Source organism: Zosterops lateralis, assembly GCF_965231275.1.
Source record: "Zosterops lateralis genome assembly, chromosome: 1".
Lineage (NCBI taxonomy): Eukaryota > Metazoa > Chordata > Aves > Passeriformes > Zosteropidae > Zosterops > Zosterops lateralis.
Genome location: NC_139762.1, coordinates 7,719,438 through 7,745,163, shown reverse-complemented (window position 1 = coordinate 7,745,163; position 25,726 = coordinate 7,719,438). Strand labels below are relative to the sequence as shown.

The 25,726-nt window shown below is 41.7% G+C and overlaps 1 protein-coding gene across 11 annotated transcripts in view; it reads left to right on the top strand.

Moving 5' to 3' along the window:
- Positions 1 to 25,726, top strand: part of KMT2C (lysine methyltransferase 2C) — a 188,839-nt gene that overhangs the window by 50,769 nt on the left and 112,344 nt on the right. For all 11 annotated transcript variants that reach the window (XM_083863956.1, XM_083863959.1, XM_083863965.1 and 8 more), the window contains 2 exons: positions 9,583 to 9,721; positions 23,048 to 23,254. In XM_083863956.1, the coding sequence (XP_083720082.1) occupies positions 9,583 to 9,721; positions 23,048 to 23,254 (346 nt within the window). The remainder of the gene's footprint in view (positions 1 to 9,582; positions 9,722 to 23,047; positions 23,255 to 25,726) is intronic.

Below are 25,726 nucleotides of genomic sequence, written 5' to 3'. Positions count from 1 at the left end.
GGGTGTTGACAACTGCTTCTACTGAATCAATAGATTTTCAGCTTCTTGTAAACCTCAGGACAGACTTCTTTCATTTACCCACCAGCCATGTCTCTCTTGTTGATCCTTTGGCTCCTCACTTAATGTCTGTTCTGCTCTTCAGCTTTGTATTGGTTTTCCCAGCTGTCTGCTTCTTCATTTTTGTCACTGTGGTTCCCCCAGTGATATTGTGCTGGTGTTTCTCTGTCCAGCTGATGTTGTGGTTACCCATTCTTTCCATCATTTTGGCATCACAGCATCATAGCATGGTTAAGGATGTCTGGGACCTCTGGGGATCATCATCTTCACACCCCTGCTCCAGCAGGGTCTCCTAGAGCTGGCTATCCAGGACCACATCCAGACAGCTTTTATTTCCAAGGTTTGAGGCTCCACAACCTGTCCTGGACAACCTGTGCTAGTGTTTAGGCACCCTCACAGTAAAAAAGGGTTTCCTGATGTTTAGAGGGAGCCTCCTGTGTTTAGTTTGTGCCTAGTGCTTCTGGTCCTATCAAGACCTTCCAGCTGTCACCATCTTCCATCTTTCTGGTTATCAGTTAAATACTGTTTTCTGCAGGATACTGTGTTTCCCTCTGGATCCTCTTGTGCTTCTCCTCTCCATAAGAACAGTTTTCTTCTGATGAGTAGGTTTCTAATGGCCAAAAAAAATACAGACCAGAAAATTCTGGAAAGCATGTGGCTTTGTGCACAGGGATATAGGCAAATATAAAACTGCTAAGCCGAAGAAAAATAATACACCAAGTAGCTCCTGATCTGCTTTCTGCAGGTTTGGTAGCCCTTTTGCTACTAATGAAGACTTGGCTTCTGCTTCTTTTCCCCATCTTCTGTTAGTTTCAGCAAGTTTCTGTACTTGATATTTTCTTGGCTCTGCATTTAAGTTGAAACTGAATTCTCTGTGTTAATTATCTGATTATTCTCCCCCCCCCCCCCTTTTTTTTTTTTGAGAACACTTGTGAAATATGCCAACTCATTCTAGAGTCTCTAATTCTTCCTGTCTATGGCCCATAAAAACGTTGAGATTCAGATCTGGGAGCAGTGCAATAAAATAAGTTTATTTGATCTGCTGAGTCTCTTGGGAAATTATTAATGAATCCATCAGGTAATTATTATGTTAACTATCCATACCATGTCAACCAGCTCTTACAGCAGTGCTTTCTACCACACCCTCAACTCCCCAAGATGTTCAGAGGCTTCAGAATTGATAATAGATAAAGGAGCCTGGATGATTTTATCAACCAGTAGTTCCTTATCTACATTATTTTTGTTACTAACATTTTTATCAGACCCAGTGACGTTTCCTGGCCAGTTGATTTCTTGTTGGACTTCACATTAACTTCCTGAAGATAAAGCTTCCTCTGACCAGCCTCATTTGTCTCTGGGCAAAACACTGAAGAACCAGAAACAAACATGTCTCAGTGGAGGAAAGTTATTCATGCAGAAGTTGCCAGGGAATTTTGGACTAGTTCAGAATCCCATCAGCTTTGAAGCAGCCTGAAAAGCACTTTTTTAGAGAAAAAAATCTGGAATATCCTGCTTACTTAAGGAAATACAGGCATCCTTTGCAATTATATGGACCATACTGAGTAGAACCTCTCATGGAAGCAAAGTAAAATACACCTGAGAGCAAGTCCAGGTTTGGGCAAATCGATGGCAAAAGCTCTTGGCAATGTGTTATAAACAAAATCCAGTTTTAAAATCCAGGCAGATACTTTGGCCTCATCATTACCACCCATCCCTTCTAAAATTAATGGAAGGAAGAATTAACACCACTGAGGGCTTGCTTTTAGATTAAACTTGGCCATATGTAGTTGCAGCAAATACGTGCTTAGAAATGCACTTAAATTTTTTTAAGGCAACTAATATTCTATGTACTCATTAGAAAAGGAGTGATTTCTTCTTTTTTATACTGCTGACTCCTACCTGCTCAGCCACTGGAAAAATTAGCAGAACTGAAGCATGTTGTTGTAATTATTATAAACATCTTATTATTTTTTGTTTATATTCTGGTAATTTGTTCGTAATGAGGAAAACAAGCAAAATAAGAGGTTGCTTGATAATTGCATTTAAACCATTACAGGCTTACTCAGGAATACTATTTATCATCATTCACGTTTAAAATGGGCCATTTAGAAAAATTCAACTTTTTTTTGCCTTTATGATGGATATTTCTGTCTCAGGTGTTTTGAGAGCTGGTGGAATCTGTAAATTCCAAATCAATTTTAACCTGAGTTTTTCATTCTGGAGGGTTTTTTTCTGAAATGCAACTTCTTTTTGGTTTTGCTTATTTATTCAGTAGTGGTTTTGCAGTTTTGGTATCAAACTATGCTTTGTTAAACGTAATCCAGCAGGTTTTGAAAGTTTTTTGAAGGACCTCTTGATGTTCAACTCTGCTGCTGTGTCATTAGTGATGTGATGGAAGATCTGCATGGCCATTACCAGTCAAATACATTGAAATAGTTGCTTTGTGTGCTGTATGCTCTTCTCCTCACTGGAAAAAGGGCTGCTCTGTGCTCGTTTTAGTTCATAGAATCACAGAATGGTCTGCGTTGGAAGGGACCTCAGAGATCATCTTGTTCCATCCCTTCTGCCCTGAGCAGGAGCCACTTGGTGATTCTGTAGACCTGTCTTAATTTTTATTACAGTAATGCTGTGTTGAGGTTGACTCTTCAGTTTGGTAAAAGAAATGGAAGAGAAATTCACTGCTGACGAATTAAAATCACAGTATAAACCAGGCTGGTGTTGGAGTCCCACAAACACCTACCCTGGTAGCCCTTTTCTGGGTCAGGTTCAAAGGGGAAGAATGTAATGGGTAAAATGAACTTATTTAGGATAATAAAAGAGGCATCCATTTGCAAGGCATCGAAGAGTGACCATAGAAAATTAAATTACTTTTAATTCAGTAGTAGTTCATGTAAAAGAACATGCAGGGCAAAATTACCATCCTGCTTTTATATAAACAAAAATCACTCTGAAATAGCTTCTGCTGCCTGAGCAAGTGGTGCTTCAGTTCTTCTGAGAATTGCAGAAGCTTTCATAAGTCAAAAAGAAAGAAATTCTAGGAATTACTGGCAAAGGGATAAGAGGAATAACGCGTCAGAGAGGGTTTTTTTTCTCTTTCTACTTTTACTTTATAAATCCTTGGCATGTTAAATGCCACGTGCAGTTCTGCTTTCCCTTCTCCAAAAGGATGAGCTGTAAGTGGGAAAGTACAAGAAAGGCCAACAAGTATGACAAGAAGTAAGTAATAGCTTCTGTGTGGGGATCAGTTAAGGTAAAAGCCTTCAATCTGAAGTGATTTCGCTGAGGAGGAATGCAATAGGGTCCAAAAAATGATGAGTGGTATGGAGAAAATAAACGGGGCACCGTGATTCATTTTGTCGTGCAACACAAAAATTAGGGGACATCAGGTTGTGTTCAGAGTGTGCAAGGGCAGGTGCATTTGCACTCAGCATCTACTGCAATTACAGAATTCATTGTTTCTGGATGCTTTGGGCATGAACAACTTGACATGGGTTTCAAAAAGACCTAAAAAAATTAGTGGAAAAAAATAATCAGATGAGTGCTGTTGAATACCACTCCTAGCTTAGGAAGTTCTTCAGTCATGGAGGTTCCATGTTATGGTTATCCATAATACGGTTCCGTGTTTTTCAGGTGACCAAAATTACAGTTTAAATGGTCCTACATTGAGAATCTTGTTTTTATTTTATAACTAATGCAAAATTTGCAGTTATTTTCTGTATGAAATGCATTTAAGAGCAGTTAAAAGCTCATTTGAATGTAAACTATCAAAATATACAGTGGAATGTACAGAATAAGAATAACTGCAGGTTTTCTCATCTAATACCTCTTGCAGTAAGTTAATCAGAGAATTACAGAATAGTTTAGATTGGAAAGGACCTTCAAGATCATCGAGTTCCGACCCCCCCTGCCATGGACAGGGACCTCTAGGTCACATTTCTCAAAACCCCATCCAGCCTGGCCTTGATCCCTTCCAGGGATGGAGCATCCGCAGCTTCTCTGGGCAGCCTGTGCCAGGGTCTCACCACCCTCACAGGGAAGAATTCTTTTCTAATAATAATCTAAAACTACCTCTTTCAGATAGTTGTAAAATATTTCTGTCCCTAGGAGATCTCTGCAGGTGACTTCCTCCGACACTGGCAAGAGAAGTGATGTCGCTATCAAATTGTGTCCAGAGCAGTAGCAGAATTATGAACTCACAAGTAGTGTAAAGTTGTTTTGTTTCTAAACTGGGACAGTGAGTGAAATTTGGTAATTATAGTACTGGATAGTGTCATGTTTTATCCCAGCTGTCAGCTGAGTACCACACAGGCGAACTGGAAAAAGGTAAAACCCCTGGGTTGAGATTAGAACAGTGGTGAGCCCCTGGCACAGGTTGCCCAGAGACGCTGTGGCTGCCCCATCCCTCTAAGTGTTCAAGGATGGGTTGGATGGGGCTCTGAGCAACCTGGTCTAGTGAAAGGTGTCCCTGCTCATGGCAGGAGGTCTGAACTGGATGATCTTTCAGGTCCCTTTCAACTCAAACCATTCTGTGATCTACTGGGCATGGTGTTCTGTGGTGTGGAGCATCTCTCTGGCCAGTTGGGGTCAGTTGTCCTGGCCATGCTCTCTCCTGGCTCCTTTTTGCACCTGTTTGCTGGCAGAACATGGGAAACCGAAGAGTCCCTTAGAGTAAGCACTGTTCAACAACAACTAAAACATCAGTGTGTTACCAAAATTAAATCTCATCCTAAATCTGAAACACAGCACTGTAGCCAGTACTAAAAAGAAAATTAACTGTGCTAGCCAAAGCCAGAACAGGTAGGCATTTTAAATTCATAGTTTGCATTCCCTTATTAAGGTTTCTTTTCATGTTGTTGCTACCCTGACCTGGTTTTTATCTGTCAAAACTGCTGCATTTTTGGTGTTGTTTGTAGTTCTGCAGACTCCTGTAAAGCACCTGGTCCCCTTGGCTGTTTCCTGACACAGCATTACCCCTTCCTTGTGCAAAAATAGCTGTGTCTGCCTTCAAAAGCTCCTTAGTCCTTCTCACAGAACATCTTGGTAGGCAACAGCTGAGTGCCCTGAGGTGTCTCTACTGTGTTTGGTGATCTTGGTGTTTTCCAGTCTGCAATACTTTCTTAGTGAAAGTATTCTTAGTGTTCTTAGTGAAAGTTTTGGGAGCTCATGACAGGTGCTTCATTGCCTGCCTAATCAGTTGGTCTGACATTGAAGTAAAGTGGTTAAACAGTCAACCTGCTGCATCTAAATATTAATTTAGTAGTAGAATATTAATTTTATTTTAATGACAGTTCTTTGGGTTTTGTTTGGCTTTTTAAGTGTCACTTCATAATGAATATTATAATACTTAAAAGATTTTTTTTCTGGTAGAACTCTTACGGTATTTTTAGGGTTTGACTTGACAGGTAGTTTCTGAGTATTTAAAAGAAATCTTTTGGTTATGCTGATGTCTGTCCTTTGCCTGATTGCCACAGCAAAACCCACACATACATTTCCTTATTTTGCTTTATGTTTACCCAGTAGCTTGTAGAATAGGGCCTTGTCATTGCAAGAAAACAGAAAAGGATTGTTTGTAACAAAAGAACATTTTACATCTTAAGTTGATGTTGCTTCATCACAGCCCCAAAGAAAACTGTGATCATGTAATAAAATCCCAGCCATCCTCAGTCTCCTGCTTTCCACAAGCCCTGCCACAGGGAGGGCTTTCAAAAAAGAGTCTGCATGTCCCACCTGTGTCTCACATGGGGAGAGGTTTCCAAGGGGTCTGGAGATAGAGCAGGAAAACAGGAAATTATCAACACAATTACTACTCAGAATGTTGTAAATCTCTACTTGTAAATAGGGAGACCAGATACTGTTAGGAGGGTGGAGAGTCTGCATAATTGACTGAGGGAGCTATGTGCTGTTTGTTATTTTGAGTGTTCTCTGCATTCTGCTCTATAAAGGGGAATAAAAATAATTAGAGAAGAAATCTTTGAACCTCTGTAAAGTGTTTTTCTCCTCGTTTGAAAAAATCCAAATTACAACTTGAATAGTGTAAAAGCTAAGGATTGTCTTTTTACCACGTATTACTGAACAAATGTGATGGAAGTGTTAATTGGAAGAGAAATGTCCTGTAAATCTTACCAGTCCCAGTGACGTCCCTGCATATCTGTCCCCTGTCAGTGTTAGGCAATTTAATTTTTTTCCCTTGAATTTCATATCTCCATCTTTGGAGGTGCTCACAAACCATCTGGGCAGCTGGCTCTGGTGGCTCTGTTTGGACAGGGTGACTCTGGGCTGCCTTCCAGCCTCTGCCAGATGTGATTCTGTGAGTTACCCAAGTTGTAAAGTGTGTGGAAGTCTCAAGCCTTTTGATGGCCCATATGGACAGGAACTTTATTCTTTGTACTTTTGGGGGATTTCTTTTAGTAAGAAAAGAAAGCTTTTGTGTCCTCAGCAGCCAGGTGAGAAAGAACTATGAATATAGTTGTATTCAAATAATAACATTTTAAGTGCAGTGTTTCCTAGTATTTTCCTAAAGTTTTAGTAAAGGATAATGACATTAAAAAATAACCTAGAGACGTTGGGGAATTGTACAAGTAGGTTTTTTAAATCTCAGTCTCCTCACTAACTCACTATACATAGGCAGGACCTTCACTGGTGCCAGAAACAATCATGAAAAGCGGATGCAAAATAAAGCATTATATATGAATCTGCAAATAGGCTTCACATTTATTAATCATCCGTGGATCCTTCATTCCCAGTAGCTTCAAAGAAGAATGCCACACCCAAATCTGATGATGTTCATTAAATATACTGTGCCAGGTGTTTCCAAGAACATATCTGAGATGTCCCTTTGCCAGGCCAGTGCTGGGATCCATCTCCTAGGAATTTGACTCATGAAATGCAGTGCTCCTGTTCTTCCTTAATCTTCTGCAGGAAAACTTGCACAAAGTTGTTGTTTTTTTTTCAGAAGTAACACGCACTACTCTCATTCTATTTAGTGAGCACCATGTTTTCAGTCTTCCAACGGCATATTGAGGCACAGTTTGCTTTATTGCAGAGACAGCAACTGAGATGTTGTTTGTCTCATTTAGTATAATTTGGGTCCCTCCTTCTCTGGAGAAGCAAACAGCAGGGGAAATGCACCATAAGGATGTAAGCTCATAGAGTTGTCATGTGTAGTGAAACAATCTGTGTCTTCTCACACAGCCCAGAGTTCCTGGGAGTGAGCGTGAGTGCCCCTGAACTTCGCCTTCCCCAGTGTGCTGGGTGCCCAGTAATGGTAATGAGATGAAAGCTGGCAGAGAGTAAATGGCTTTTTTCCTTCACTTGATTGAAAGTTTCAGCAGGCACACAATAAAGACAGAGTTCTTTTGCACAGTTTAACTGGGTTAAAGAAAGTTGCCAAGATGGATCAGAGCAAGGCCAGGGTTTCCGGTGGTCTTCCTGGAGCACTTCAGGCGTGGTTGTCCCAGGCTGTGTTGTGGGTTTTGTTCTGAGTGCTTTGGCGTCTGCCTGTCTTCTAGGTGTTTATGTTTTGCTCTCTTCATGGAGGTTGCATTTAGAAATTTGGGGGTTACTGGCACAAGGTTGTCCTTTGGGTCCAGCATACTTGGAAACGCACCGCAGACCGTTATGAATGGCTCTGCTGGACACTGCCTGTTTTGGGAATCTTCATCCAGGAAACATCCAGGGATGTTTGTTCAGCAGTGCCAAAAATGGAGGGTGTGGGGGTTTGGGTTTGGTTTGTTTTGTTTTGCGTACAGGAATATTTACTATTACAAGGGGTGTATTCCCAAGAGGATATTTATTTAGTGTCAAATCATCATCCAGCATGTTCTTTCAGAATAGGTTGGTGAAAGGGGTTTAACAAAAGCCATTTGGATTTTGGACAGGTAGTCACTTTTGGATGTTTCAGGTGTCCAAAAAACAGTTCAGATGTATGTTACTGAGTAGTTTAACTGAAATAGGAGAAGCAGTTTCAATTTACACCAGCTCAGATATGTACTTGGAACACCATGAACAGGAATTTTTTTTCCTTTAATGTTATGTTTGTCTTCAGTATGATTTAGAGGTGTTCACTGGAGGTTTTAAATGTTATATATTGTCTCCATAAATGAGTTCACTTTAGGTTAAAGAAAAATCTTATTTCAATCTCTGTGCATGAAACAAGACAGATTTGCCATTTTCCATGTGCTGTAGCAGGCATATGATTTCAGTATTTCAGACCAAGCTGCACAGTTTTATGTTCTGAGACTTTTCCTCTCTTTGCTTGGTTTTATTTATAAGATTAAATCTTGTAGCAGGTTTTTATGCGTGCCCACCCATGTCACAGATTCTTCTACCCTTTCATTTCTCCACTTGTCATTTATCCTTTGCAATATTTAATTATATTTTGACATGTTGTTCATTAATTTTTTGAAAAATGTGAGCGTATCTTCTGCTGAAGTTTACTAAATAATCTGCTGCTTTACTCTAACTGGACTTCTTTGCAAGAGCTGTTTGTACTGGCCTCTGAGCTCAAACCCATGTTCACTGGGAATTTGGAAGGAGACCTTCCTCTGGCACTGCTGTGGGACAGATCTAGAAGCCATGGACACAGGCAGGATGAGGCACGTGCATCTTAAGCTGGATATGCCAGAGCACATCTGTCAGAGTCCTGTGATTTTTGTGTTGCTTTTGTTTCAAAATCAAAGTACAGATGAGTGCGGAAACACCAAATTCTGTTGCTGTACAGCCTTGAACCTTGTTCCTGTGCATTCTGGTGCACTTGGAACAGCACTTTGCCATGCCTTTCTGGTAAATCCCTGATTCAATCCAAGCAAAAGGGGAGATGATTGGGAGGAGGATTTAAAGTTGCACAGACAACGGCAACTTAATGTTTCATGTTTCAGAGTAAAACCAAAATTTCTAGTCAAGTCCAGCATTGTCGGCTGTAGGGGTGTATATTTTCCTGTCTAACACCTAAGATAATGTAAAAGCATGCTAAAAAATTAGTTACGTCTGTTCAGTTCAGAATGAAGTTTAAGCTGATACAAACCATGTCCTTCATTCCTTCACCTCCTCAACCCTGTGCCAGCATAGTTAGTGTAACCAGGAATGAATTTGTGCAGGGAATTGACCAATTTTAAGGGTAATAGAGGAGGAAAAAATGTTTAATATACACTGGATTAACGTGCTCACTGTGGTGTTTGTTCACCTTGACACAGCAGGTGCATGGGAGATGTAGGGAGAATGGAAATGTCTAAAACTCCAACCTTGTATCACTGAACAGCTCTTCCCTCACCCCATTCCTTCTTGCTATTGAACAGCTTTAGTTCACAGTGGTAATCTGAGTTATGGAAATAGTGTTGTAAGCATTTAGTTTCACATTTTAGCTAGATGTGGTAATTTCCTATTCTTTTAATTTTGCTCTGTGGCAGAAGATATTTACGTGACTTAACCTGTCTATAAATAAAATGGACATTTGCAGCGCAAGGGGAAGCTTCAAGATGCAGTTAAAACATTAATTTTATTTTTTTTTTTAAATTTTTTTTTACCCAGAAGTCAAAGAGCAGTCTGCAGAAGAGGATGCCCAGACGGAAGTGGAGAGCACCAAGCAGCTAACACCAGTCCTTCAGCACTCCGTGTCCGAGGAGTCCACGAGCTCCACGGCCTCCGTGGGTGTGGAAGCCAAAACCAGGTGAGTGAGAGAGTGAGGAGGAGGAGGCTGCTGAGTCAGGGGCAGGGCTGGGGCTGGGGCTCTGGGGTGCAGAGTGCTCGGGGCACAGGGCTGGGACTGCTGCTGCTGCTGCTTTGAAGTGCCTGGGACTGGTGCCTTAATTGGCGTCCGGGGAGATCAAGGTGAAAAGCGCGTTCCGTGAGCGCTGTCCTCACACTGCTCCAGGAAACCCTTGAGTTACTGTGTATTAGCTGGGTAAATTAAAGGAGGCATAAGTGATAGGAGATAAAATGTGATTACTGAAGCTTTCCTGCTGTGTAGGAAATGGTGTATTTGCAAATTTGTATAAAGTTATTTTTGATGTTTCGGCTTGTATGAGTGTATTTTCAGGAACAAAGTAAACCAAATCTCTTGTCGTATCTACTGTGTTCTTCCTTGTTTTGGAATTTATAACAGAGAAAATAACATTTGTATTTTTTTAACGTTTCATTAGTACAAATTAGCCTAAAAGCAGTGAAAGTATTAATTACATTATATGAGGGAAACCAGAACACTCTGTCTGTGATCACTGTTGAAATGTCGTCACACAATTCTAGCAGAGTTTCTCTAGTGAAGCTCTGATAACAGCTCCTAACCCAGTAGCAGATCTCTCCTGCTGCAGAAGGTGCTGTTACCAGACAGTTACAGGTGTAATTATATTTTGACAGACTTGGAGAGGACTGTCGTCATCATTTTTCTTCCTCCTAATCCAACACAAAGCTTATTTTCCGTGCACAAAAAATTACTTAATCTACTTGATGCATATATAATTTCCATGTTTTACATGCTCACAAACTTCTTAGATTTCAGGAGCTACTTTTCTTCTTACAGAAAATTCAGTTAAATAGTTCTTGTGTGTATACCTGAGTGAAATACGTAAAAATTTCTGTTCTTGATGGAATTTTCCAAGGCTGAGATTAAATTGCGCTAAGTATGTAGAGAAACTTGAACTGAGCAGCTGCTCTGCTTCATTATTTGACCCTATTTTGGATCATTTGCAAAAATTTTAGTGCTGTTTCATCCGCTCTCTGTTCTTCTCAAGGTTACTTTTTTGCTGTTATCATGAATATTTGATTACAGCACTTTTCATAGCCATAGACTTGTTTCTTAAAAGCTGGACAACAGTCTCCTGAAAAAACTTTGGCCTGGTTCTGAGCCAGCTCTTATTTGCCCTCAACTTATTCTTCCTTCCAACTGACAGTGTTGACTTTGATCAGCCAGGATGGAATGGCTATTATGTGCTCGTTGCTTTGACTGATCAAAGCATTAAAAAGCTGAGTACTATTAATTTTTAATTAAAATAATAGTGATCAGACCCTGTCTCTGACATTTTGGAAAGAAATGTATTGAGGAGATATGAAACTGTTAATTGGGAATCAGAGGGTTTCTCTGACCCCAGGTAATCTTGATTTCAAACTTAGATGCAGAATGGAGGTTAGTTGCAGAAGTCATTGATGTCCTCATGGCAGTGGAAAAACCCCAAATGTCAGGGTTTCTGTGGAAGTGAGTCTTGAAAAAAGCCTCTTCTGATCTGTGACTTTTGATCAGTCACTTGTGTCATTGTCTGTGCAGTGCTGCCACTGACATTGTGTCATGCAGAGGTTGGGGGACTGTATTCTGGGGCCTTGACTCCATTTTCTTAGGAGAAAATAGAGTGTGTGAGATAACAGACGCTGATAATGATTGTGTAATGGTTGGAGGAAATGTATCAAGATTTAGGATAAAGTGTGACTCCACAGAGCCTTAAAATTGCAACTTGGGGAAGTAGTTTTAAAGCTGATTTCCAAATAATTCATGTTCAGCTTAATCTCTTTCTTGGTAAGCTTTTCTGTTTTATAATATAAGTAACTTTCACTTTCTAATAAAATGGAAGGGTTTGTATATTCAAAAATAGCTTTAGATATGTTAGACATAGGAGAATTATGAGAGTATATCATAACAGACAGAGCAGAAATCGCCTAGAAGACAGAAAAGAATCCAGGCCGCTACTAGAAGTAGATATAGATGTAGGTGGAGCTACTTTTGCATTGCTTTTTTCAGAGTTGAGTATAAGACAATTCTGTGTTTCTCTTTGGTAGTGAAGATAAAGGAATTAGAGGAGCACAGGACACAGGGCATAAAATAAAGTCTTTTCCATGAAAAAATTAAATAATTTGCTTCTGTGATTTTAACATAGTAGGGCATGTCAAATCTAGGATGGGGATTTCAGTAGCTGAGAGATTAGCCAGAGCTTGGTTTGTGTGGTATTTTTTTCTGGATCCTTCCCGAGACTGCAGCTAAATAAAAACATTCAAGAGAAAGGCAAGAGAGAGAGCTGGTAGATTTTGGAACCTTCCTGAGGTGGGATATGGGAAACCAAAAGAACAACTGACAGCGAGTGGGATTGGGGCAGGGAATTAAACAACAGATTCAGGATTAGTGCTTAGAAAGCAATGTGTTAAAACCCCTTTAAAATAAAGAGAGTCTGAGCCATGCTGGGGTAGGGAGGCTGAAAGGGATGAGGCGTGTGCTTGAAAGGAGTGAGTGAATTATTGACCACATGTGGGGAGGGGCAATAACATCAAGCAAAGATAAACTCCCAAGCCTGGCAGTGGCAGGAGTAACACTGCCAGCTCCTATATATCATGAGTGTCATGGGTTTTGGAGCCTTTTCCTTTGGTTGTTCCCTTTTTTTCTTTTTAAAAGCCTTGTGAGAAGCTTCTGTCAGCCCAGGACTTATGGCTGAGTGGAATCCAGCTCCTTCCAAAGGAATCTGCTGCCTTGGTTTGTGCTGCCTGCAGAGAGCAGGGGAAGTGCAGCCCTTGGGGAAGGCAGGGAGCCAGGAGCCGGCTGCGACTAGAGCAGAGCCCACTTCCACCTTCCTCCTCTGTTTCCCACATTGGCAACCCCTGCCATTAAAAGCTAACGAGAATGGCCTAGAAACACAATTTCATAGAAGAACAAAACACCTTTTGATTCATTTTACGTTCTGTCTGCTCTCGGAGACTGTGAGTTGCATTAATTACATGTTTTCGGTCCTTTGGCCATAATCATGAAGACGGGACATTCTTAAATAAGTAGAAGCTGAGGTTTTCACACAGCTCTTTTTGATTTCGGTGCTTTGGCCTGCTTAAATATCTGCTCTTGTGAGATTTTTGCTAAAACTACAAAAGAACCCAAAAAAACTACCAGAGAACTGGCAAAACACCTTCCTTCTTTCTTGCTTCACTTGTAATTGGACAAAGCACGTAATTTTCATTCCAGACCAATTGCGCCATTCCCTGTTATTTTGTTGGTGCTGCTGCTAAGATGAATTCTGGAGTGTGGAGATGGAGGGCTTGGGTGCTTTATTCCATCAAAAAGAAGTGGTTGGTGAACATCTGTAGATTGTGTGAACAAAGAAAAGAGTGGAAAAGTAGCAGTGAATTTCTTTATCTTTGTTCCTTTTTTTTTTTTTTTTTTATAATATTAAAGCACATTACAAAATTTGTAACACTCAGAGCAACACTCAGTGGAAAAAGAAATTGTGAAGTGGCAGTTGTGGACCGAATAATACTGCAGTGATGGAAAAGCTAAATCTCTAGGCAGGAGGAGGTTAGATAAAAGATTTAATATTAAAATATGTTCAAAAATTTGTTGAAGTTGTAAAGTCAAGCACATGTTTTGAGGATATACCAGTATTAAGATTAATTTTGAAACTGATTATTTCTTTTCATGAACATGTACTGTGATACTGTTTGTAGTTCTACGTGAATGTTTTTCTCCAGGAATTGTTTCTGCAGAGAATGGACCTTATGCCTGACACAGTCATGAAGTCATTGCAGAGTTTTGCCTTTACATTTCCAAGTCTAGATCCATATAAGCATTTATGAGATCTTCCTCTGAAGCCAGTGATTGTCATCTTTCCAGATGACATCCCATTCCTTTGTCTTCCAAAGTGAAGTACTACTTCAGCTTTATATTAATGACCAGTCTAACCCAGAGTGAAATAACTGATTTGGCTAGCAGGGCACAAATAAAGACTAAGACCACACACTGAAAAATGAGAAAAAAGTTAAATATTTACTGGTTTTCCATCCTGTTTGTTCATGCATTATTAGGGAAATGGTCTCAAGGAGAATCCTGTGACGAATCATTGTTAAAGCAACTTTCCCTTGGATTTATAGGGCAGGAAGGGACCTTTGGAACTCATCTTGTTCACCTCCTTTTCCAAGGCAGTTATCTACAGCTGTCATTCCTGACACAAGCTTACATAAACTGCTCTTAAATCTTCCAGTAATAAAAACTCCATATCTTTCTTAAACAGTCCCTTCCAGTCTCTTCTTTGTTTTTACTGTTGGAACCACTTTCCTCACATCTAACCCACACTCTCCTCATTCTGGGTTTATTCCATTACTACTCGTACCATCTGCCAAGGATAATGGAGGACAGCTTTGTGCAAAAGTCTCTCATTTATTTCCCCAGCATGCTTTACCTCGTAACAGAAATCCCAAATTTGTTCCTGCTTTCTTTGTAGATGATGTTTTCTTGAGCTCAGATCCTTCTTGCTGGTTTGAGTTTTCTCCAGATGGTCTGTGTCTTTCTCAGAGCACAGAAGGCGTGTCACACAAATGGGGCCAAAGAAGGGATTCACAGGCAGCCAAAATCCTGCCTTTTGCTTGGGCTGAACAATTGCCATTGTGGCCATAATGTGTTTTAATGCTCTCATGTAGGACTTGTGCCTCATGGGATTTGACACCATAATCCATGACATTCATGGCTGGGCCTTTAAGTTGCACAGATCTTTGCTGCATGATTTAATCTCTTCTGTAGAAAGATTCAACCACAGAAACCATGAAACCCAGCATGAGCAGGTGCTCACAGGTGCTCCAGGTTTCTGGAGTCTCACTCTCAGCCTCTTGCAGATATTCTTAGGCAGTTTTTCTGTCTCATCCCCATCCTAAGGCTGCATGTCCATCCACCTGGGTCTGCCCGGCTGCTTACAAGTCCTGCACTCGTGAGCGGCAAGCTGAGCACTGGCAGATCAGGTCTGATGCCTGGAGAAGTTTTCTGTCCTTTGGGAGATGGCAGACAGACAGAAGCACCTCATGGCTGGCAGTCTGTCAGGCCATGCTGAAGGGCTGAGGGTAGTTGTCATTACAGCATGGAATGGCTGCTCTGTCAAGGGTTGCACAGATACAGGATGTTCACAGACATTTTTAATAGTCTGGGATCTTCTGTCCCAGTGTTGAGTGAATACAGCATTTTCTCTCCTTCCAAATATCACCTCTTCTGTTTGTTTGTTTGTTTTTTTCTTCCAGCTTTTTTTGCCATTCTCTTGGGGTTTTTTTATATTGTTGAATACTCATATTCCATTCTCTTTGCTAATTCTAAACTGCTCATTGTTTTTAATCATTGTTTCAAGGTTCATTTAGTTGAGGTTTACTCTTCGTCTGTTTGCCCGATGTTTCCTCCCATCGGTTACCAGTGCCTTCTAGGCAGGTGTTTGTTACACAGTATTTCTTCTCACCTCTTTATCCATTTTCTTATTCATTTCCTTGTCAGCTGTGACTGTTTTCTTCTTGCTTCCTTCTGCTGTCTGTGTGATCTGTGTTATTTCCCATAGTCAAGAGTGCTGTTTCTCCAGCACCTTCCATTTCCTTCACACAGCAAACTCTTGTGTTGTGCCCTGCATTTCCTTCCTTGCTTCCATACTGAAACTGATGGAAAGGACAGGCAATTTAAATGGTAAAATCTGGGCTCACAGCACCCCAGAGCTGTAGTTGCAGAGATGATCCCTGTGAGTGTCTCTGACCTTTGCCAGAAGGATGCTCATTGATGGGAATGGATGATACATATGGAATCTGCTTTCATGTAGGGACTGAAGGAGATTGGAGTTTGCTGAGCGAAGAGAGAATCTTATTGCTCGTAGCTTCAATGTGCTAAAGCTCTTCTGAAGCACATGGGCTCTGCTTGTGGAGGATAGAAGCATTTAGAGAAATTAATTTGGACTAATTTTCATAGGGCTACAGAATGTCTGTAACTTCAGAAATTAATATAGTAAAACTTAAAACGTTTCATAGAACAGCAGAAGGGTTGATCAAAGATCTGAAATAAATTCCACTTAAACAATTCAGGACCCTTCAGTCTGTAAAAGATGTTGGAGCAGGAGGATAAGCTTCAGAATCATAGATGGAATGGGGACTGTTTAGTTTCTTTTAGTGCAAGAAACTGAGGGTCATGAAGTGTAACTTTTAAGGGATAGATGCAGAATAAAAGTAGGTGGTTCTTTGTACAGCAGAGGGTTGTCTAGAGTGACATCCTTGCCAAAGGATGTGGTTTGCTGAAACTCTAGATGTGGTCAAGAGCAGACTGGGCAAGTTCATGAAAGAGAAACTGTGAATCAGTGTACAGGAATCACAGTTGACCCAGGGAGGCCCTGAACTGAACATACTGGGGGGCGTGGATAGTACCATGTCTGCCTCCTCTTTAATTCCCTGTGCCTCTGCTTATCCTGCTTAGATGAAGCTTTCTTGAAAAACTGCTGTTTAAAGCCAGCTTGCTAAATGGTAAATCTCAGTAATTTTCAGATAGTAAGACCCTACTTAGTACTTGTGTGTAGTTGCCTCCAAGAGAGGCTGGCACCTCTGTGTGAGTTGGGTGTGACTGTGGCTGCCCCATCCCTGGAAGTGTTCATGGCCAGGCTGGATGGGGCTTTGAGCAGCCTGTTGCAGTGGAAGGTGTCCCTGCCCTGGCAGGAGGGTTGGAACTGGATGATGTTTAAAGTCCCTCCAACCCAAACTGTTCTGTGTATTGTGTTTTAATTACCAAGAGAGAGAGTTTGGCTTACACAGACCATACTTTCTGGGCACAGATGCATACTGAAGGTTGAGGCTACAGGACTTCCTAGTCTTTGACTTTTATTCCTTCAGAGGTGAAGATAACTCTCAGAATTGCATGAATTGCCACTTTCCAGGTACAATCAATTGCATTCTGTTGGGGATTGTTATTTGAGAGTACAAGTCAGTTCATATGGACCTTAAGGAATTATCTAGAGGGCCTTGGATTAGACCTCTAAATTCACTTTTTTCAACATTGGCATTCTGGTAACTCCTCTTCCATCCTAGGGTATGTTAAACACTAACTGAGCTTTAAATACTTGTTTAAATTAAAGTTGACACAATTAGTGGTGAATAAGAACATATTTTCTAAATTTCAAAATGTCAGTAAGATGTGTTGTTTTGGTTGTGTTTGGAGGGTAATGTTTTCTTTCTTTCAAATGAGAGGAGTATCATTAAGTTGATTATATGGCTGTAGAACTCCAATTGTGCTGGTTTGAAAAAATTGGAAAGCAGTTATTGTCTAATGCAGTTTAATTGGTTTGTATAAACTTTTAAAATTCTTCACCTGAAGTTCATATGAACTCTGACCTGCCTTCTTTTTTAAAGAAGAATGATGTTGTATAAGCTAAATACTTATTTCAACCCCAAATCTCTGTAATAGTATAATAGTGTCAAACCACTTCACAATTTGAGGTTATTCTATGATTCAGTTACCTGCTGGAAGGAGATTGTGTGTCAAACGCTTAAAGACAGCTTTTAGCAGAGATTTTTTTCTTCTTTCTTTTTCTGGTGTCTCCATTTGCCCTTTCCATCCTTGTTTGTCCTTAATATCCTTCATTCAGAAGGGTAATTTATTGGGTTGTTAGTCCTGTATCAATGTGATACCGTTACACCTCACCTAATGAGGTTTCTGCAGTAGTTTCCTTTCAAGCTTCATTATTATTGAGGTCCAGATTTTTACAGAATATTTAGATGATGCTGAAAAGCTTCATCTGAATCTGAGTATTAGAGTAACTTTACTCTATGAATATCTCACATATATTTGAACTCACACTGATGCAGATCACTAGTATTGTTTCAAGTCAGAAATGGGATTTTTCCCATTTCTGGGAATGGGAATGCAGCTTGCAGGTATTGGTTTGAATTTACATAAATGGTGGATCTTCACTGAGGAAAAAAATACTCCTTAAATAACACAACATAAAATGAGAGCAAAGATATTTTGTGCATTAGCACAACTTGGCAGAGCTAAATAAATAGTAGGTCCCCTGTAGCGTTTAATTTCGCCTTTTAGCATATGTTAAATCTACTAACAGGCTTAGGTGGAAGAAGAATTCTCAAGGCCAATTCTCATCAGTTTGCTTCAGTAATTAGTACAAATGATGCTCTGAAGTTCTGTTTTGCTCCCAAATACTCCATTTCACTGTGCTGAGCTTAATTTTAATTGTGGAAAATAGATGTTAAAAACACTGTAAATTTCTGTAACAAGTAGTGTGTGAAAAAGACATCTTGAAGACATTTCCAGATATTGAGGAAAATTGTTGCATAATTCCTTTAAAAACAAATTCGTAGCAAAAGTCCCATGATATCCTCTTCACTTTCTTTTTCAGTCTAAACCATGAATGAAAGAGATCTTCATGCTTTTAGGATTGGGTTTCTTTTTAATTTTAGTGCAGTTGTTATGGTGGCAAATGGCAGTAGTGATCATCTGCAACGTAGTGTTTATGGTTGAGGCAGTGGCTATGGCTAGGGGATCTTACTGGAATTGCCATGCCTTGCATTTTCTCAAATATAACAATTCGTTGTTATTTTTTCCTATTTAAACCTGGTTTTAGCAGGATTAATTGGAAAAGGTGAATGCACAGCAAAACTCCTTTGGTAATAGCAGTCCCACAGTAGGCTGGGAGGGATTTCAGGAAAGTTACAAGGTGAGCATCCCGTAAGCTGAATCCAAGAGTTTGAATTTCTCCTGCTGTTGACATCCTCCTCTTTACTCTGTGTGATGCTTGGATTCCCCTGTGCAGGCTCTCCTGAAAGAAGGGCACCTTTAACACCTCTCTGCACAACAGGCAGCTGCAGGATTTCCTTGAGCCTGCCACCCTCACCATTGAGTACTGAAAGCATTGGATAACTTCAAGCATCTCACTGACAGACGTGCTCAGCAGAGGCCACTCGCTGTCTTGCTTGGCATTCAGCTGTGTGGGGGCCCTGGAGACATGGGAGGAAGTTATTCCTGTGAGAATGAGGAAGGAAGATTTATTTCCCCAGCTGTATACATGGAGGTGTGGGGGGCATGGCAGTGCCCCATATCACTGCAGCTTGTGGGTGCATTCTCCCTGTGTATGAAAAACAGGCAGGAGAGTGAGATACTGTTGAGGGTCACACAACCTCCTGTGGACACATCTGAAGATTTCCAGAAGCTGCACAGTGCTCACGTGGGCACGAGTGCACATCTGTGAGATACGGGCCACAGCATAAACAAAACATGTTTGCATGAGCCAGTCTGCACATCTGTTTGTTATCAAGGAGCCTTGGCTGACAGGATAACCCAGTGCCATTTCCCAGCTCAGAAGAATCCAGGAGGGGCTTACTCCTGGAAATACAACTACAGGTGTTGGTAATCCTGATCCTAAGGCTTAATTCTGCTAAAAAATAAGTTTGAGGGACTCTGAGTTTTACCTTAATTCTCTGACTGGATATTTGCAAGCAAACCAGATGTTTCTCCTCCTCTGGTTGTGATTTAATATTGTGCAATTAGTTGCCCAATACTGCATGTGTCGAAATGAAGTTGTTTCAGTGGGATAGTCTGTGTTTTAGGATGAGTCCTGATGGCTGTCATCAGTCAAATAGAGGAAATAGTGACTGGTTTCCCTTCCTTCAGGATTAAGTGGCTGCAGGGCATTTTGTTACCCTTTGCCAAGGTGTGGACAGGAGAGGATTATAGCACTTTAGATTCTTGTCAGGGGGTTGAGTAAATTCTCTGTGAGGAAGAGAGACTGACCCTATGAAATAAGAACCTGTAGAAGAGAATGGCTCTGAAAGAGTGATGGGATCAATGTGTTTCTTGTTAGAAAGGGCATCCTTCAAGCAAGATCCAAATCTGGATCTCCTCCCATGGCTTGATGGGAGCAGACATCAGCTTCAAACATGATTAGCTTTTCTTCCTCTTACTGCATCCCCAAAACTCAGCATGTCTGGTTCATTCTGAACACAGTTTTTCCTCAGTGTTAGGTATTAAAATTTCTGTGCATTCAAATCTATGAAACCCTCTGGGATGAGATGAGGTGTAGTAGCACCTCCTGGTAATAAACCACCTCTGGATCTTTAAACCTTTTTATGAAAGTAGCATTTGTCATGGGAAGATATGTAATTTAAGTTGAAGTTACAGATAATGATGAACTTACATTCTGGGTTGGAGCACCCAAGATGTATCTTAAATGGAGTACTGATGAGCTGCTTCTCTCTCTTTTTTCTTAGTAGCTTATAAAAAGATTTGTGACACATCGTCTCTTGCTTTTTATCCCGTTTTGAATTATCCTGTTCTTAAAATATGTTAATTATGATAACAGATCTAGGGTTTGATCTTAAGATTTGCCAGTATCTCTGTTTCATTATCTTCAATATGAGAGCTCTTCTTGCATCACAGATTTAGATCCTCTAATTGCATATTGACATATGGAAAGTAGATTTGTAAGTACTTTCTGCAGTCCTCAGATGATAGGAAAAAATCTCTACCTTCTGCCCATACAGACATAACTTAAAATATTTACTGAGCACTTAAAGCTAAAAGGCTAACGTGATGGAACTGGCCACTTTGTATGGCATGTCAGGAGGTAGAGGAGCCTGACTTTCCTGCAGAGGGTCTCTCCAGCATCCCTGCAGAGGCTGGGAGTTCACTGCCACTGAATGTTTGTGGGTATCTGGCCGTGGGTGCAGTTGAAGCCTCTCTGCTTTCCCCCCCTGGAAAGCGTGAAACCATTTTTTTCCTCTTTGTATAATCTCTCCCCTCTATCTCAGCCTCACAGTGTCCTGCAGTGCTCTGGGCACGTTCTGCTGCATCTTCTGGGCATCTTCTGCATCCATGTGCTCACAGCCTTCAGTGCAGGCTCCCCCAGCCCCCTCCCCGTGGCAAAAACCCGGTTCAGCTGCATTCCCCAGCTCTGCTGGAGCAGGAGCACGGGCCATATGATTCTTGACAGCCTCACAGCTGTCTGCACCACGCTGCAGAGTAGCTGTGAAACTCACTGCTCCTGTTGTTTCACTCCACTCTGCCTGAAGAAAGCTACTGCTGGAAGTTGTGATGCTGGAGCTGCCTTACAGGCCCCAGAAATACCAGCTTTACTCCTGTGTGCCTTTTCAAATAATGCCACTTGAAAAGTTACTGGCGTTTTTTTCTTAATTAATGTTTCATATTTCTCTTTTATAGACTTTAACATTATTGCATATTTGCTATGACTCATGCTTTAAAGAACTCTGTTTATTTGTTTGTAATTATCCTCAAGTTTTCTAATGAGCAGTGATAGTCTGTCCTAACAGGATATATGAATAATTATTTATTCCACTATGGATAATCTTGTGTTTGTAACTAGTGTAATTTATATACCATGGTGTTGCCTGTTTAAATCTCTTAAGTCTCCTCACAAGTCTCTCTAGTCTCAACCAGGATAAATAGCTTTGCTTTCCCTGCTTAGGAATTCTGCCTGTGAGGCCAGATCAGGTTTCGCTGGCAGCCCACTGGTTACAGTCACTGACAGACAAATAATAGTGTATTTGTTGCTCTATCACACTGAAAGCTAGCTATAAAATAGACATATGTACTGTTCAGTGTAACTATTCATTTTTCACTGCTCTCACACTACCTTTATTCATATTTTCTTTGGATTTTTTTTTGTCCTCAGATATCTTTTCCTTAAGATTTCTAGAACGTGTCAGACATTTGCCATCAGCTCTGGGAGTTGTGCTGGCTCATGCTGGTTGTGTGTTGAGGCAGATCAGTGAGGGATGAGCAGCCGAGGCCACGAGATGAGGACAAATGTTTCCTAACAGTGCCATGGAAAGGTGTAATTTCAGTACCATGAATGGGACTTAGTTTATCTGCCCACCAACCTGCATGTGAAAGTGCAATCCTCTACCTATCAACCATGAATAAAAGGATTTGACTTCATTCTGGGCTTCATTTTGGGCTCATGATAACACTTCTCCGTTTCTTAGCATCTATCTGTCTGGTATTACCAGTGGTAGTAGACCAGTTCAGGTTTCTTTCTTTTTCTTTCTTCCTATTGTTGCTCTATGGTGAGAGCAAAAGGAGCCACCCCAGAGTATGATAAACCAAATCTCAGCAGCTTTGCTGAATTCTCAGGTTTTTTGTTCTGATCTGGAACTTTCCTTTTCTACTTTCACTTTTTTCTGTTGCTGCTCTTGTCTCTCCAGGCTGAAAAGCACAGGAGGCTTTATTTTTCCCCCCAGAATTTAGTAAATATTTTACAGCAGTTTAGCCTTAAGGTTTCCACTTCCTCCCACTTTACTTTCCTCCTCTCACTCACACAGCACAGTGTCCTAAATCCAAATGTGCCACCTTGGAGATGCACTGAAATCTATTTAAATGGAATCCAGGCATAACCAAGCCTCTATCCAAGTGCCTGATTCCCTGAGGCATCTTTTTGGGGTCTTTGGGGCGTAAATACGAAGAAAACAGAATTGCTCATTTAAGCATAAAAAAAAAGTGTTAAATGGCCTTCCTTTAATGCAAACTGCATTAGTTGGAGAAGTTCACATTTTAAGTTTGTGGGTATGTTTATTATAGAAATATTTTTCAGTAGCTTCCATATGATGTGACACAAGGAGTGCTGTCAGAGCTGTCATTTCAATCCTGTCGCTCTGTTGTGCATGTTAAAACATAATTGCAAATGGTACAGGGTATTGCAGCGGTCACAGTTCTGTAAATATAAAATTCCTCCAGTAAAACTTTTAGACATAATTTTGTTTTTAAATATTGAAGTAACTGAGGGTGGTTGAATTTGTTCATGTGGTGTGCTCTGGCATGTGTGACTGTAGCCATTACTGTGGTTTTCTCATTATTCCATTTTTCTCCCTGTTAGTAAACCTTCTAGTGTATAGTGTTTGCACGTTGTCTTAGACATAAGTTGTGTGTGCTTCCAGAAAGGTATATGTGTTGTAATATTCTGTGTGTTCGGCAACATTTTGATGCCTTTTAGCAAGCATGTGTCTAGACACACAGAATTTTGGAAATTCTAATCATTTGAATATAACATGGGCATTTTTTGTGTTTGGTTCTTTAATCAGGCAGTTTTGTGAACAGAAAAAAGTTCTTTTATTGTAACTGTTAATTAGCTGGAAATAGTGTTTCTGAATGCTGAATTCTGATAGCACGTGGGTGCTTTTATTGTCTTGTTATAAAGGGTTAAATTAGCATGAAATTTACCCTTTGATGGGATATCCTCTGCTGGTTTCCCCCCCAATAAAGAAGTAATGATCTTCCCTTTTACAGCGAACAACTCTGCGCCTTTTGTTACTGTGGAGAACGGAGCTCATTAGGACAAGGAGACTTAAAACAATTCAGTCCCACTCCTGGGTATGTTATCCCATGGAAAAACCAGCCTTTAAATAAGAGCGAAGCCAGCGACAGCACCGATGGAGCTTGTGAGAGAACTCCAAGGCAAAACTCAGTGCCGCGCAAACAGAGAGGCCAGAAGAAGTAAGTGTGTCTACAATAATTATGTAGATGTTTTATTTTGCACAAAATTCAGGAAGGATCATTACTGGTTCTGTACTATAATAGACAACTAACTTGTGTTTGTATAAATGTGGGGTTTTAATATCAATAAATGTTTGGAAGGAAAATCGACACATAAAGAAACCTAACTAAATAGAGAACCCCAGAGCAACCAACACGTGAGTGGTATAGCAGTGGCTGTCTCTTCTGCTTTTTAAAAATGGGCTTGTTTGTTCCCCAAGTGATAATCTTCACTCTGGAAGAATGCAGAAAAGAGACATAGCTACTGTAAAGCACAGATCTGCTTGTGATGCTGAAGTAAAAGTGTACATGAAGGATGGAAGAGGGTGAACTTTTGACATTTCATGTGTTGTGGAATAATGGGCAGCCTCTGCCCGCCTGGTTAGAGCCTTCGCTCTTGCCCTCCAGAGCTGGCTCTCGCCCTGGTGTCAGTGCAGTGGTTCCTGCCCTGCAGGAGTGGGGTTTGCTGGCAGCTCTCCCAGACAGGGGGGTTTGGTTATGGTCCCTGGCCCTCTCCATGATTGTGAGAGATGGCAGGGGCCCCACAGTGGAGGTTTCTCAGTACATGGTGTGTCTCGTGAGGGCACTGGGATGGCGCTGATCAGAGCTATGTCTTTATGGGCGCTGGGGTCCTGTCACTGAGGGCTTGTGTTGACTTGGGTTTGTTCTCGGTTGATGGTGACTGTGGGATCACTCAGTGCTGTCTGCGTGACAGAGGGGCTGCTGCCCTAGAGAAACATGAAGAGAGCCAGTGGCCATGCTGGGCTACAGGCCACGGCTGTGCGATGGGCCATGTGGGGTTGAGGGCAATTGAGGAGCTGTGGGTGCTGCGGGGTTGAGGGCAGTGAGGGATTGAGGGTGGTTGAGGGGCTCTGGGTGCTGCAGGGTTGAGGGCACTGTGGTGATGTTGAGCCATGGGCAGTGCAGGGTTGAGGGCGATGCTGATGGTGCCAGGTTGAGGGCAGTGCAGGGTCAGGGGCCATAATGTGTGTTTGAGGGCCGTGTGGGGCAAAGGGCAAGGCGGTGATGCCGGATGGTGCAGAGGTGCGGGTGGGGTGATGATTGAGGGGTTGAGGGTGGGATGGTGATCTGGGACCACGGTCAGTGCGGGGCAGGGGTGATGTGGGGCAGGGATCAGGGGCTATGATCTGGGACTGTGGTGGTAATATGGGGCAGGGATGCGGGGCTATGATCCAGGGCTGTGATCCAGGGCAGTGGTGGTGATGTGGGGCAGGGATGCGGGGCTATGATCCGGGGCTGTGATCCAGGGCAGTGGTGGTGATGTGGGGCAGGGATGCGGGGCTATGATCCGGGGTGGGGGTGGTGATGAGGGGCAGGGATTAGGGGTGATGATGTGGGGCTGTGATCCGGGGCGGTGGTGGTGATGAGGGGCAGGGATGCGGGGCTATGATCCGGGGCTGTGATCCAGGGCAGTGGTGGTGATGTGGGGCAGGGATGCAGGGCTATGATCCGGGGCGGTGGTGGTGATGAGGGGCAGGGATGCGGGGCTATGATCCGGGGCTGTGATCCAGGGCAGTGGTGGTGATGAGGGGCAGGGATATGAGGTTGAGGGCAGGATGATGATGTGGAGCTGTGGGCGGTGCACAAACCAGCGCTGGAGATTTGGCTCCCAGACGGGGAGGAGGGATACAATGAGGGAGGCAGCTGCCAAACTCCCTGAGTCAGACCTGTCCGCCGCTGTGCTGCTGCTGCAGAAGCTGCTCAGAGTGTTCCACCCTCTCTGAGGTTTCTTGGGTGCACATTGTGCATTTCTGTCATCGTGTTAGTGGTAGAAAAGTGCACATGGTGAAATGCTGGTATAGAAAAGTGGCTTTTCTTAAAAGCTAATAAAAGTAACACCCTCATCTCAGGCTGTATTCTATAGGTATATGAGAAACTATTTTCAGAGAAGTCTGTGGAAAGTGTTTCTGTGCAGGGTGAGATTGCAGAGTAAATTGAGAAGTTCAGTAAATGGATTGGTTTGATACTGTGAAAAAGCTTTTTTCTAACAGAAAAATGCCTTGTCAGTTGGGATTTAGTTTTTCTTAAAAATCCTTTAAACTTTGGTGTTGTGAGTAACAGTTTGGTGTTAGAGGAGGCTCCACTGTCATGGGGGTGAAGCACTGGCACAGGCTGCCCAGAATGGTTGTGGATGCTCCATCCCTGGAAGTGTTCAATGACAGGTTGGACAGGGATTGGAGCAAGCTGGGATAGTGGAAGGTGTCCCTGCCCATTGTAGGAGGGTTAGAATGAGATCTTTTCCAACCCAAACCGTTCTGTAATTCCAGTGGGCATGAATGATCTTCAGGAACCAGTTTTGTCAAACAGAACATAGTGCTTTGTTAAGGAGGTGTTAAATGTTGATAGTATCAGAATTAATGGGTTTTGGAGTAGATTTTTTTAAAATTATGCAGGTCATGAAGACACCGTGTA